The sequence below is a fragment of the Mastomys coucha genome, unplaced genomic scaffold (genome assembly GCF_008632895.1).
Source record: "Mastomys coucha isolate ucsf_1 unplaced genomic scaffold, UCSF_Mcou_1 pScaffold18, whole genome shotgun sequence".
In the NCBI taxonomy this organism is placed as follows: Eukaryota; Metazoa; Chordata; class Mammalia; order Rodentia; family Muridae; genus Mastomys; species Mastomys coucha.
This window is the reverse complement of record NW_022196900.1, coordinates 98,392,802-98,405,512: the sequence shown is the minus strand read 5'-3', so window position 1 is coordinate 98,405,512 and position 12,711 is coordinate 98,392,802. Positions and strand designations below refer to the sequence as shown.

Genomic DNA, 12,711 nt, shown 5'->3' with positions numbered 1-12,711 from the left:
GGGGTTGAGCACTGAGCAGCCAGCTGTCCCTGGAGAAGCTGCAGAGGAGACAATGGGAGCCTCACATGGTCCCAGCCCAAGGTGGGGTGTGTGAATGTGTGTATAGACACAAACAGCTGCAACCCTGAAGGGGTGCCTCAGAACATACCTGCCTAGACAGCCTTAAAGGCCAGCAGGCCGCCCCAGCATTCATCCTTTTAGCAAATGTCCACTGAAAAATGCCAACATGGAAGCCTTCAGCAATCACAACTTTACTGTTTTATTCAGAAGGGAACACATTTATTAAAAATATTGCTTATAAAAGGAACACAGGAGTGTATCAAGTAAGAAATGAAGACTCCCCCAGCTTTACCCTTTGTTCCCTCCCACCCCACAGAGGCCATCACTGGGAATTACATGCTCTGTGCTCATCTGGGCCTTGTGTGCATATAAGTCAAAAATGCAAAGCAAATAAAACAAAACCCTGTACTGCCAGACATGGTGGTGCAGATGTGTAATGGCCAGTACTTGGGAATCAGAGGCAGGAGGATTGTCTTAAGGGCAGCCTGGGCTACGTGAGACCTTGTCTCAAACAAAACCAACCAACCAAAGGTAGCCAGGCATGGTGGTAATGAGGTCAGCCTAGGCTATACAGTGGGTCCCAGCCTCAAAACAACAAAGAAAATCTCACAACTACGTGTGGAGATTGTCTGCTAACCAAAAGCCACAAAAAAAAAAAAAAAAGAAAACAACAACACATTTTACATGTTTAATGAACTCAGCTGTCACCTGTCATTCTGAACTTCGAGGTGTCTGCAGCACAAACATGAGAGACGTTTGATCTGGCTTGTGGTGGGCTTTTCTGGGTTTTGTTTTCTTTTGGGGTTTTTAGTTTTTGGTTTTTTTTTTTTTTTTGGTTTTTGTTTTTCAAAACTGGGTCTCTCTGTGTAGCTCTGGCTGCCCTGAAACTCGCTGTGTAGACCAGGCTATCCTTGAACTCACAAAGATCCTCCTGCCCTGCCGGTGCTGGGATTAAAGGCGCTCGCCCACTGCCGCCACCTGGCTCTGGGTTCTGTTTTTAACATCCATGCTGCGGCAGTGGGCAGTGGGCAACTTGGGATCCTTGAGCTCTGAACTGTGTGCTTGTGCTACAGAGACCCAAAGCTCCACTGGGCTATGGAGCCTGTATGCCAGAAATCCATAAGGAACCCAAGCACAGGTGCAGGTGGGACAGTCAGGGACTCGGGGTCATCCTTGGCTACATAGCAACTTTGAAGCCATCCTGAGCTATGAGAAACCCCTGTCTCAAAAAAAAAAAAAAAAAAAAAAAAAAAGCCCAAGGGTGATGGTGTAGCTCTGTGGTAGCACAGGTGCATAGTATATGAGGCCCTGGGCCCCCTCCCAGCGCCAAAAGACACACCCCAAAAAAGTATTTGATCCTGCTAACTGGTCTTGGAAAGCAAGGGATAGCCTCACCTCATACGCTATGTTAGTGCCTCAAATAGTAATTTTGTTTGTTTGTTTGTTTGTTTGTCTTTTCAAGACAGGGTTTCTCTGTAGAGATACCCCTGGCTGTCCTAAATCCTCTGCCTCCCAGGTGCTGGAATTAAAGCACCACCGCCCGGTTCAAATAGCAATTTTTAAGAAACAAACTGTCCAGCGTAGTGATGTACACTTTTAAGACCAGTACTCAGAGGCACAGGCAGGAGGATCTCTGTGAGTTCTAGACCAGTCTTGTCTACATGGTGAATTCCAGGGCAGCCAGGGCTACACAGAGAGACCCAGTCCCAGAAAAAAAGAAAAAGAAAAAGAAAAAAATTACATCAAAAAAAACAAACAAATTACATCAAAAAACCACACCCATCTGGATACTTGGTATGTAATCATTAGTGATTCTGGGCTTCTTGGCCTGACACCCAAGCAGGGCCAAGACCCTTCTTGACAGGAGGGGAAAACTGCGCCCACACCTCTTGGCCCTGAGAGTCACTGAACTCAATACTTAGTCAGGTTTACCTCCTCACTCTCCTGCAGGTGATAGCAAGGAACTAACCAAAGACACCTCTGCGACTGTCACCGTGGAAATGCCACAGAAAGGAAACAGTAATAAAGTGACTTACGAATCACATCCTGGGATGAGTCTGTCTTCTTAACCCGACACCCTAACCTCAGGGCCCTGAAAGCAGCGCCCTTTCAGGAGGAGCCTGGGGTGGTGGGACAAGCTATAATCCCATACTCAGGAGGCCAGCCTGAGCTACAAAGTCAGACCCCAGCTCAAAAATAAACAAACAAGGCTTGGCACCCTTACCATCTAAACTCAGATGGATTTTCACAAAGCAAAGAGCAGATGAAACCAGAAAGACAACTCGTGAAAGTGAGAACATCTTTAAAGACAGGGATGGCACATTTTCCAGGGAGTGCCAGCACTTCACTATAGCCTGGTCACCCCCATCTGGGGACTAGGCTCACTTAGCAAGGAAGACAATGGGAGACTGGGAGACTCCGAACAGCAGAGCTCTGTCCAGGTGTCCCCACTAGGGTAACCGAGATCCTTCCGACAGGACACTGGATCTGTGGGGGCTCCTGGCTTCCACCTTAGTCACCTCCTGGGCTCAGCAGAGCTCTGTCCAGGTGTCCCCACTAGTGTAACCGAGATCCTTCTGACAGGACACTGGATCTGTGGGGGCTCCTGGCTCCCACCTCAGTCACCTCCTGGGCTCAGCAGAGCTCTGTCCAGGTGTCCCCACTAGGGTAACCGAGATCCTTCTGACAGGACACTGGATCTGTGGGGGCTCCTGGCTCCCACCTCAGTCACCTCCTGAGCCTGGGCAGGAGCTTTGGAAGACACAGAGAAAAACTCAAGAAAAATCAAGTCTCCTTTGTAGGAAGAACAGAGTGGGGTGGGGACAATACAGGACAACAGTCCTTTTGCCTAAGATTTATTGTTGAAGAATAAATAATGTGCTCAAGGAAGAATTAGCCCTTTCTGGAAATTTCGATGAGACTCAGCCCAGATCCAGGTATTCACACTGGGACAGCTAGACTGTGAGTCTGGAAAGAAGAGATGCTGGTGTGTCTGCAGCCACAAACCCCAGTGGGTGATGGCCCTGGGTGTGTGTGTGTGTGTGTGTGTGTGTGTGTGTGTGCTGTAATGTCCCCCAGGGCACATGTGACAATGTCTGAAGACATTTCTGGTTGGCAGATCTCAGAGGGGTGTTTCTGGCAGGTGGAGACCAGAGATGGCTTAAAACACTCTACAACACACAGGGCAGCCCCATGACAGGATTATGCAACCCCACATGTCAGTAGTACATTGACAGAGAAGCCCTGCTCTAGAGAGGCCTGGGAGTTCCAGGCCACAGTCCCTAACCACAGATGAAAGGCATCCTGTACAGCACTCCGTTCCTCTCCCCACACCGCTCCACATCACCCTCCAACCTGGAAGCTGCTAGGAGCCGCTCTGCATGGAAAAAGGGAAAGAGCAGCCTGCCCCAGTTCAAGATCCTTCCTTCGCACGACAGTTCTGGCCTTAGCCACTTCCAGGCCGTGAAGGCTTTGGGGAGAATAGTGAGGCAGAGAGCAGCCTACAGCCTCATGAAGTTTTAAAAAACAGCTTCTTCCGGAGGAAGTTAAAACAGCCAGGAATCTGCTTATAAATCCCTTTCTCAGAAACAGCGTTGGCGACCTGCAAAACAGAAGCACGGGGGGTAATCTGTGGGTGCAGTGTCCCTGGCCGAGGCAAGGGCTGAAAGGGGGCCCTAGTTAGAGGGCCACTGAAGGGGCCATCTGAAGGCGACGCCGCCTACAAACCCCTGAGGTGGGTTATAGAACAAACCCCTTAGCTACTGTAAAAGAATGGAGAATTCAAGGGTTTTTTTTGTCTTTGTTTGTTTGCTTTTGAGACAGGGTTTCTCTGTGTAGCCCTGGATGTCCTGGAAGTCACTCTGTAGACCAGGCTAGTCTCTGACTCGGAGATCTGCCTCTGCCTCCCAAGTGCTGAATGAAAGGAATGTGCCACCACAAACTGCTCAAGTTTTCTTATACAAAAACTCACAGTTCTAATCAGACTGAGAGGTTAAGAGGGCAAGAAAGATGGGAGACGATGACCTAGAGACCACATGCATCCTGCTTGTCCCTGGCTGTCCCCTGCCCTGGAGGGTCCTGTCTCAGGACCAGAAGTGACCCCTATAGCCCCAGAGTGTGTATCTGAGCAAAGCAGTGGAAACTCTCAGGGTCCCCATGAGGAGCAAATGTCCTAAAAGGGGAGGGGCTGTTATGCCCCGCAAGGGGAGGGGCTCTTATACCCTGAAAGGGGAGGGGCTCTTATACCCTGAAAGGGGAGGGGCTGTTATACCCTATTCATTCTCTCTGAGGCCTACAGAAAGGCGACACACTAGACAGAATCACAATGCTTGATGGTTAAGAGTCAATGATATGGGGTTGGGAATGTAGTCGCTCTACCGGTTCCATCGGCCCCTAGTGGTGCATAAATTGGGTATAGTGGTTAATACCTATAATCCAAGCACCCAGGAAGTAGAGGCAGGAAGATCAAAAGTTATAGGCCAGCCTGGGCTAAAAGAGACCCTATCTAAAAAGGGAACATGTGGGGGACTGCTACGGGGCCCAGGGAACCAAGCTTTTGCCACTGAGCCACCCCACCTAGCACTTAAGACCACTCTCGTCTGGGACCTGGGTGTCTGTCTCTAAGTAGGCAGGGGAAGATGGCCCTTTGCGCACAGGACCGTTGTCACCACCAAGGTCACGTTCCCTGTTTGAGAAGCAAAGCACTCCCCGATTCTCTGTCAGGGCTCGTCAGCCTTTGCATCTGGCTAGGGCCTGCTGCCCTGTTCTCCAGGCCTCTCTGCCCTCAGGAAGAAGTGCTCACCCTGAGAAGGAGGGACTGCAGGTCTTCAGATCGAGCCCACTGCTCCAGGACACCATCCAAGGTCTCGATGTACCAGGAGCCACTTTTCTTGTCCCTCCAGGAGACAAAACCTGCAAGAAGTGGAGAAAGGCTGAACTCTGCCTTGGAGCAGAGGGGCACAGGCCTTGGCGGAGTGTGCATGCTATGGCCAGATCCAGGGCTCGCTGGCCCGTGGCAAGGGCGGCCCCACCTCCCTGGCTCCCCATTACCCTTCACCCTCAAAGCTGTGGCTCCGTTTTCTCAGCATGGAAATGAAGGTTCTGAGAAGTCAGGGGTCTCAAGAAAGATGAAAGGTGCCAGGCACTGTCTGAGGGAAATGCCAGCCCCCTCCCTAGTGGACTCTGCTCGTAATTTGCATGCCAGTCTGAAGCCTTGCCTACTTCACCCTGAGGGGGGACCAGGGAGAGGTGAAGGACCTGCTGAGGACCCCACAGGCTGTGCCTAGCAGAAACAAGACCTCAGGGCATAGCTGCCCTGGGCTAGGGGTGGGTGCACAGATGAGCTCACCTGGGAAGGTGGAGTAGGACACAAGGATGTCACTAGGGGTAGGCAAACTTGACACAGCATCTAGCTGGTCCAAGGTCCTTGGGCCTTCCTGATATGGGACAGCATCTGCCTCAGAGTCACTGTCGAAGGCCTTGCCTTGAGAGGGAGTGCAGGCCACCTCAAAGCCATGGTCTTTCTGCTCTGCAGGAAGGAAAAAAACAGTCACCCAACGTCACTGATGTCACTACGGCACAGGGTGCTTCCCCTGATGTCGGTATTAGACCAAAGAGCACTGGCAACAAGAGGGAAACATGCAGGGTGGCCCTGAGCCCTGGGAGGACTGTGGGGTATGTGGGGTGTCAGGGTTGTTTTGTTTTCTGGGTTTTGTGGGGTTCTTGGTTTGTTTGGGGTTTTTAAGACAGGGTTTCTCTGTGTAGCCTTGGCTGTCCTAGAACTTCTGTAGACCAGGCTGGCCTCAAACTCAGAGAGACCTGCCTGCTTCTGCCTCCAGAGTGCTAAGATCAAAGGCGTGCACCACCACTGCCTGTCGGTTTTCAGTTATTTAAAGGAGCCAGGCACTGCACATGTACAATTCAAGCATTCTGTACTATGATCCCCATTCACTGAGACTTCTAAAGATGAAGGCCCAGGGCTATGCACTGAGTTAGTAACCAACCCAGGACTTAATGACACGTCCTGAATCCTTCATTGCCAGCTTAAAAGCACGAATCCCGCAGTGACTTAACACTGTTCATGGGGCTGGTGAGATGGCTCAGCGGGTAAGAGCACTAACTGCTCTTCCAAAGGTCCTGAGTTCGGATCCCAGCAACCACACAACCACCCGTATGTAATAAGATCGGATGCCTTTCTTCTGGTGCGTCTGAAGACAGCTACAATGAATTACGCCAGAGCGAGTGGGGCTGGAGCAAGGGGGACAGGACAGCAACCACACACGATGGCTCACAGCCATCTGTACAACTACAGCGTACTCATACACATAAAATAAATAAAATAAATCTTTAAAAAAAAACAAAAAACACTGTTCATGTTAAATTATAAAGTCTAAGGGTCAGACACTCTTCTATTTCTAGCACCTGGTGTATACAATAGGTGCACAATAAACACTTCTTGAATGCCTAAGGCCTGCTCCCCTAGATGACCCCAAACACAGAATTCAGCCACCCACAGAACCTGTGTTACAGGGCTTGGGGGGGTGCCATGTCCCTAGGGCAAGCCAGAAGGCACCCTGGTTCACACCACCCATTTCTCTGGAAACGCAGGTTTAGGGACAAGGCAGCGATTGGTATGCCTCACAGACATCCAGAACCCAGGGCCTGGGACAAGGCAGCGATTGGTATGCCTTACAAACATCCAGAACCCAGGGCCTGGGACAAGGCAGCGATTGGTATGCCTTACAGACATCCAGAACCCCAGGGCCTGGGATAGAAGAGATTGCTGGACAGGATGTCAGAGTGCCTAATATGCTAAAAACAATATTCATTTGTTTTGTTCTTAGGTGTGCATGTGTGTGTGTGTATATATACACATGTGCACACTCCCTGTTCCCCAGGTTGGTTTCAAACTCCTAGCCTCAAGCAGTCTTCCTGTTTTAGCATCCTAAAGGATGCAGGATCTCATATAGTCACATTGGCCTTAAACTCACCGTAGCTGAGGATGGCCTTGAACTCCTGACTCTCCTGCCTCCACCTCCCAAATGTTGTAATTACAGTTGAGTGTCACTAATTCGAGATTTAAAAAAAAAAAAAAACCAACTAAAAATGTTTTTATCCTTTAATCTCAGTTGCTTGACGGTGAAAGAAAAAAAATAAAGTTTTATTTATGTGGATATGTGAATGTGAAGGTGTGAGCAGATGGGAGTGGGGGGTTAGAAAAGAGAATCGTATGCCCTGGTCCTAAAGGTGCAAGCAGTCCTAAGTGCTGGAAAGCAAACTCTGCTCCTCTCTCTCTAAGAGCTGCAACAGTGTTTAACCACTGAACCACCTCCCAGCCGCCTAGATTTATTTGTTTGCTTGCTTGTTTATTTGTACTTTGTAAGAACAGCAGGTGCCAGGCTTGGGAAACAAAATAAAACAAAAGCATGCAATGTTAAAGTCAGAGGTTTACTTTATTTTGTTTATTTATTTACTTCTTTATTTTTGAGATAGGCTGTGGTGGTTTGAATATCCCTGGCCCATGGGAAGTGGCGCTATTAAGGAGGTGTTGGAGTGGGTGTGGCCTTGTTGGAGGAAGCGCATCATTGTGGGGGTGGGCTCTGAAGCTCTGCCCAGTGTGTAAGAGACCCTCCTCCTAGCTGCCTGAGAGCCTCTTCTGGCTCCAGTCGGGTCAAAATGCAGAACCCTCAGCTCCTTCTACAGCACCATGTCTGCCTGGATGCTGCCATGCTTCCTGCCATGATGATGATGGACTGACCCTCAGGACCTGTATGCCAGCCCCAATTAAATGCTGTCCCTTATGAAAGTTGCCTTTGTCATGTGTCTCTTCACAGCAGTGAACCTTAACTAAGACACAGGTTCTCACCGTATAGCTCTAGTTGGCCTGAAACTCACTACGTAGACTAGGCTGGCCTAAAACTCACAGAGATCCACTTGTCTCTATCTTCTGAGTACTGGGATTAAAGGTGTGGGCTGAAGAAATGGCTCACTGGTTAAGAACACTGTTCTTCCAGAGGTCTTAAGTTCAATTTCCAGCAACCACATGTTATCTATAGTGGGGTCTGATGCCCTCTTCTGGTATGCAGGTGTACTTGCAGATAAAGCATTCATATATGCAAAATAAATAAGTCTTTGGGGGGTGACATTTGGGATATAAATAAAATAATTACTAATAATGATAATAAGGGGCTGGAGAGATGGCTCCATGTTTAATAAGAGTACTACCTGCTCTTATAGAGGTCCTGAGTTCAAATCCCAGCAACCACATGGTGGCTCACAACCATCTGTAATGGGATCTGACGCCCTCTTCTGGTGTGTCTGAAGACAGCTACAGTGTACTCATATATATAAAATAAATAAATCTTTAAAAAAAAATAATGGTTAAGGAGGAGGAGGAGGAAGAGGAAGAGGAGGAGGAGGAGGGGGAGGTGTGTACCACCATACCCTGCAAGTCAGAAGTATAAAATAAAGGTGTTACCCAGGCATGGCTATTTACAGTGATTATGTAAGTACCAAAGTTCAAATTCAAGGGTGATGTCTCTTAAAAGTCATGGGGGGGAAAGGAGGGGAGAGCGAGAGCGAGAGCGAGAGAGAGAGAGCGAGAGAGCGAGAAAGAGAGAGAGAGAGAGAGAGAGAGAGAGAGAGAGAAAAGGGGGAGAAGAGAGAGAGGGAGGGAGGAGGTAGTGGCAGGAAGAGCAATTAGCACAGGTACTGTCTTGTCATGTGAAGCTGCCCCACCACATTGAAATTCAACAAGAATCTGAAAACCCTCACTAGAGCCAGCACCATGGTTCTGGATTTTCAGCTTCTAGATTATGAGGTAATAAACCTCCCTCCTGGGCAGGCGAGATGGCTCAGCAGTTAAGAGCACCAACTGCTCTTCCGAAAGTCCTGAGTTCAAATCCCAGCAACCACATAGTGGCTCACAACCACCCAGAATGAGATCTGACGCCCTCTTCTGGTGAGTCTGAAGACAGCTACAGTGTACTTATTTATAATAATAAATCTTTGGGCCTGAGTGAGCGGGGCCAACTGGAGTGAGCAGGGTTGACCGGAGCAATCAAAGGGCCTAAATTCAAAAGTCCCAACAACCACATGAAGGCTCACGACCACCTGTACAGCTACAGTGTACTCATATACATAAAATAAATAAATCTTTAAAATAAATAAATAAGTAGGCCTCACTCCTTTATGTATTACCTAGCCTGTGGTGTTAGGTTATAGTGACAGAGAACAGAGTAAGACACCAAGCATAAAGCAAAACCTCCCAGTCCCTCGCATCCCTGGGCTCCTGGGAGTTCCAGGAGTTAAACTATTTAGTTTCTCCTTGCTGCTCAGTGCACTTTCCCGGGACAGCAGAAATGGGGTCTTAACTAGATGTCAGAGGTCAGGGGACGGTGCCAAGGCAAACTGAAGGGTCGTTTTACTCTCTCCTTTGCTCTGTGTGTGTGTGTTAATGTTAGCATGTCTGTGAGTGTACATGTGTACACATGCATGTGGGGACCATTATTTCTACCTCCCTAGTCTTGGGATTACAGGTGGGAACCGCTGTGCCTGGCTCAGACTCAAGAGCTCCAGGCTTTTATGGCAAGCACTTTACAGATGTAGCAGTCTCCTCCCGCCCTGCTGTTTTTACTGAAATTCTAGGACTGAAGCTATCAAGTGTATCAACCTGTGACATCACTGCACCCAACTCCTCAGATGGTGCTAGGCCTACGGTGGCAAGGTAGAAGTCCTACTGGACGTATACCAGTGATGTGTGGAGAACCCCATGGACGCAGTGAGGGGCTAAGGTGGGGAAGGGAACAGGCTGTGGCCCCTTCCCTACCAGCTGTGCTCACAGCAGGCTCGAGTCCACTCACCACCGCCGCAGGCCTGGACGAAGAACAGCTTGGGCTTCCCTCCCAGGCTGGGGCAGCCGCTCCCATTGAAGATGTTCACAATTTTCTCAATGGACACGGAGCATCCATCTGTCCCATAGACAGCCCCCGGGAACTGGAGATGGCTGGCCTACAGGACAAGGCACCTCAGTTACAAAAGACTCTAGGTAGAAATCCAGAGGCATGCCTGTCCCAAGGCTTTGTGTGGAGAGGGCCTCATTCAGAAGGCCCTAGGTAGGAACAATGGATTAACCAAGATGGAGCAGGCTGATCAGCATGTATTCCAAGGGCCCTAGACTCACTTAACTACAGGAGCCAAGGAGCCTGAGAGTGCAGGTCAGCTGTGTCTAGACCAGCTATGTCCACACCACCAGTGTCGACATCACTCATAGACCTGTGCAAAATGCTGATTCTGCAGCCTCACCTAGCCCTCTACCGTCAGCTTCCTGGTCCTCCATACCCTCTGAAGTAGCTAAATACAGCATGGCATTTATCTTATTGTTGTTACTGTGTGTATGTGTATATGGGCGCCCATATGCCTGTTGGGGGTCAGAGAACAATTTGTAGGAGGAGTCAGCTCTCTTCCCAACACCGCGTGTGTTCCAATTTGTCAGGCTTGGCAGCAAGCCTTGGTCCGCTGAGCCATCTCACTGGCCCTCAACCCCTCAACTTAAAACACGAAGGATCTGAGAGCTGGATGGGAGGAGGGGCTTAGCCACAATGAATTAGTACATTAGTGGCCAAGCACCAGACGGGCCCCAATGTCCTGTGTCCCACCTGATAGGAAAGGGCCTGGAACATTCTCCATAGAACACAGCAGACATGGAGAATCAGGATAGCTGCGTTTGGTTTCTGAACCAGGGAGGAGAGCTGCGTAGACAGGTCTTCCTTCTTCTTTCTGGATAGGACTTCCCCATCCACCTCCCACCCACAAAGGCAACTCCTTAGAGGACCACAGGGCCCTGAAGACACAACAGGAGGGACAAGGCCTCGCCACTTCCTCTCCAAAGCTAAGGGGGCCATGGACACAGAAGGGGCGGGGCCGCTGCAGAGCCTGTCAAGGATTGGAGGAGAGAGGCCTCCTACCTGGCAGCCATGAGAGAGGATGACCACCACAAAGCAGTCCAGGGCACGGTGGTCGAGGTGCGCCATCTCCATCAAAGCCGTGACCATTTTCTACAAGGGAAGGCTACAGTTACGACAGGGGCACCACTAGGCAGTGGTGGCGCACACCTTTGATCCCAGCACTAACAAGGTAGAGGCAGGCAGATTTCTGAGTTCAAGGCCGCACACCTTTAATCCCAGCACTAACAAGGTAAAGGCAGGCAGATTTCTGAGTTCAAGGCCAGCCTGGTCTTCAGAGTGAGTTCCAGGACAGCCAGGGCTACACAGAGAAACCCTGTCTTGAAAAACCAAAAAAGCCGGGCAGTGGTGGTACACGCCTTTCATTCCAGTACTTGGGAGGCAGAGGCAGGCAGATTTCTGAGTTTGAGGCCAGCCTGGTCTACAGAGTGAGTTCCAGGACAGCCAAGGCTACACAGAGAAACCCTGTCTCGAAAAAAACAAACAAACAAACAAACAAACAAAAAATAATAATAATTAAAGAAGCTGGGATGGACACAGTTGACATGCTGGCACATTTGGAGGAAAAGGTGCTATGTCACAGGCCATTTATACCCTTTATTACTCTTGCTTCTAAACTGGGAAGCCAAGGCATAAGAGGTCAAATGGTGGGCTGGTGAAATGGTTCAGTGGGTAAGAGCACCAGCTGTTCTTCCAAAGGTCTTAGGTTCAAATCCCAGCAACCACATGGTGGCTCACAGCCACCCGTAATGAGATCTGATGCCCTCTTCTGGTGTGTCTGAAGACAGCTGCAGTGTCTTACATATAATAAATAAATCTTTGGGCAGGAGCAAGCAGGGACTGAGCGAGCAGGGTTGACCGGAATGAGCAGAGGTCTTAAAGTCAGTTCCCAACAACCAGATGAAGACTCACAACTATCTGTATAGCTACAGTGTATTCTCATAAAATAAATAAATCTTTTTACAAAAAAGAGGTCAAGTGGCCAGCATTAAGAAAGCCAGTCCTCAGATTCCCCTCCACCCCCCCATCTGATGCTTGAATCAGTTGCCCATGTCACCTCCACAGTCCTATGGACACAGAGGCTTCTCTGGAGACTGTCCCTCGGGGGACAGCGATTATACCTTGGCAGTCAGGTCGTTCTTCACCTCCACCATGAAACGCAGCCAGCGGAAGCGGTGCTGAAGCTTCTCACAGTCCACGTTGGAGCCGGTGCGTGTGCTGAGCCCCGAGGAAGGGCAGAAGTTCACATTGTTGATGATGAGGCAGTGGCCACAGGGATCCGAATCCAGGATGTACGCCTGTGCGATAACAGGTTTCCAGTATCATCACGGGGCTCAGTGCCGCCCTCAAGGAGAGGCTGGGACTCCTGGCTCTCCCTTAAGTGGTCAGGTCTGGAGAGCCAGCACATGTCATGAGGTCTCCCTGTCCACTGAGGGAACAGTGTGGACCCCACAGGAGCAGCTAGACAAGTGCCAGTTGTGTGCTGCATACCTGAGAGAACTGCATGCCATCTTAGTATTTGGGGATGGAAAACCACAACCCATACATAAGCCCAGCCAGGCACGGTGGCGCACAAGGTTAATGGCAACGCTTGTATTGCCAATGCAGGTGGACCTCTGTGTTCAGGACTAGTCTGCGCAGAGAGACTCTGTCTCAAAGGAACAAAACAAACCCGTCCACACCAAAAAAA

The 12,711-nt window shown here is 49.7% G+C and overlaps 2 protein-coding genes across 2 annotated transcripts in view; one reads left to right on the top strand and one right to left on the bottom strand.

The window, feature by feature from the left end:
• The window catches only part of LOC116096968 (chymotrypsin-like elastase family member 2A), a 12,711-nt gene extending 10,607 nt beyond the window's left edge, over positions 1-2,104 (top strand). The window contains exon 8 of the mRNA XM_031379352.1: positions 2,011-2,104. Within this exon, the coding sequence (XP_031235212.1) occupies positions 2,011-2,028 (18 nt within the window). The 3' untranslated portion in view covers positions 2,029-2,104. The remainder of the gene's footprint in view (positions 1-2,010) is intronic.
• A 773-nt stretch (positions 2,105-2,877) lies between these two features.
• Casp9 (caspase 9) overlaps positions 2,878-12,711 on the bottom strand; it is a 16,743-nt gene continuing 6,909 nt past the window's right edge. Inside the window, exons 4-9 of the mRNA XM_031379351.1 lie at positions 12,143-12,319; positions 11,025-11,114; positions 9,921-10,068; positions 5,408-5,587; positions 4,862-4,971; positions 2,878-3,661 (exon numbers count right to left, since the gene is read on the bottom strand). Coding sequence (XP_031235211.1) covers positions 3,569-3,661; positions 4,862-4,971; positions 5,408-5,587; positions 9,921-10,068; positions 11,025-11,114; positions 12,143-12,319 — 798 coding nt within the window. The 3' untranslated portion in view covers positions 2,878-3,568. The remainder of the gene's footprint in view (positions 3,662-4,861; positions 4,972-5,407; positions 5,588-9,920; positions 10,069-11,024; positions 11,115-12,142; positions 12,320-12,711) is intronic.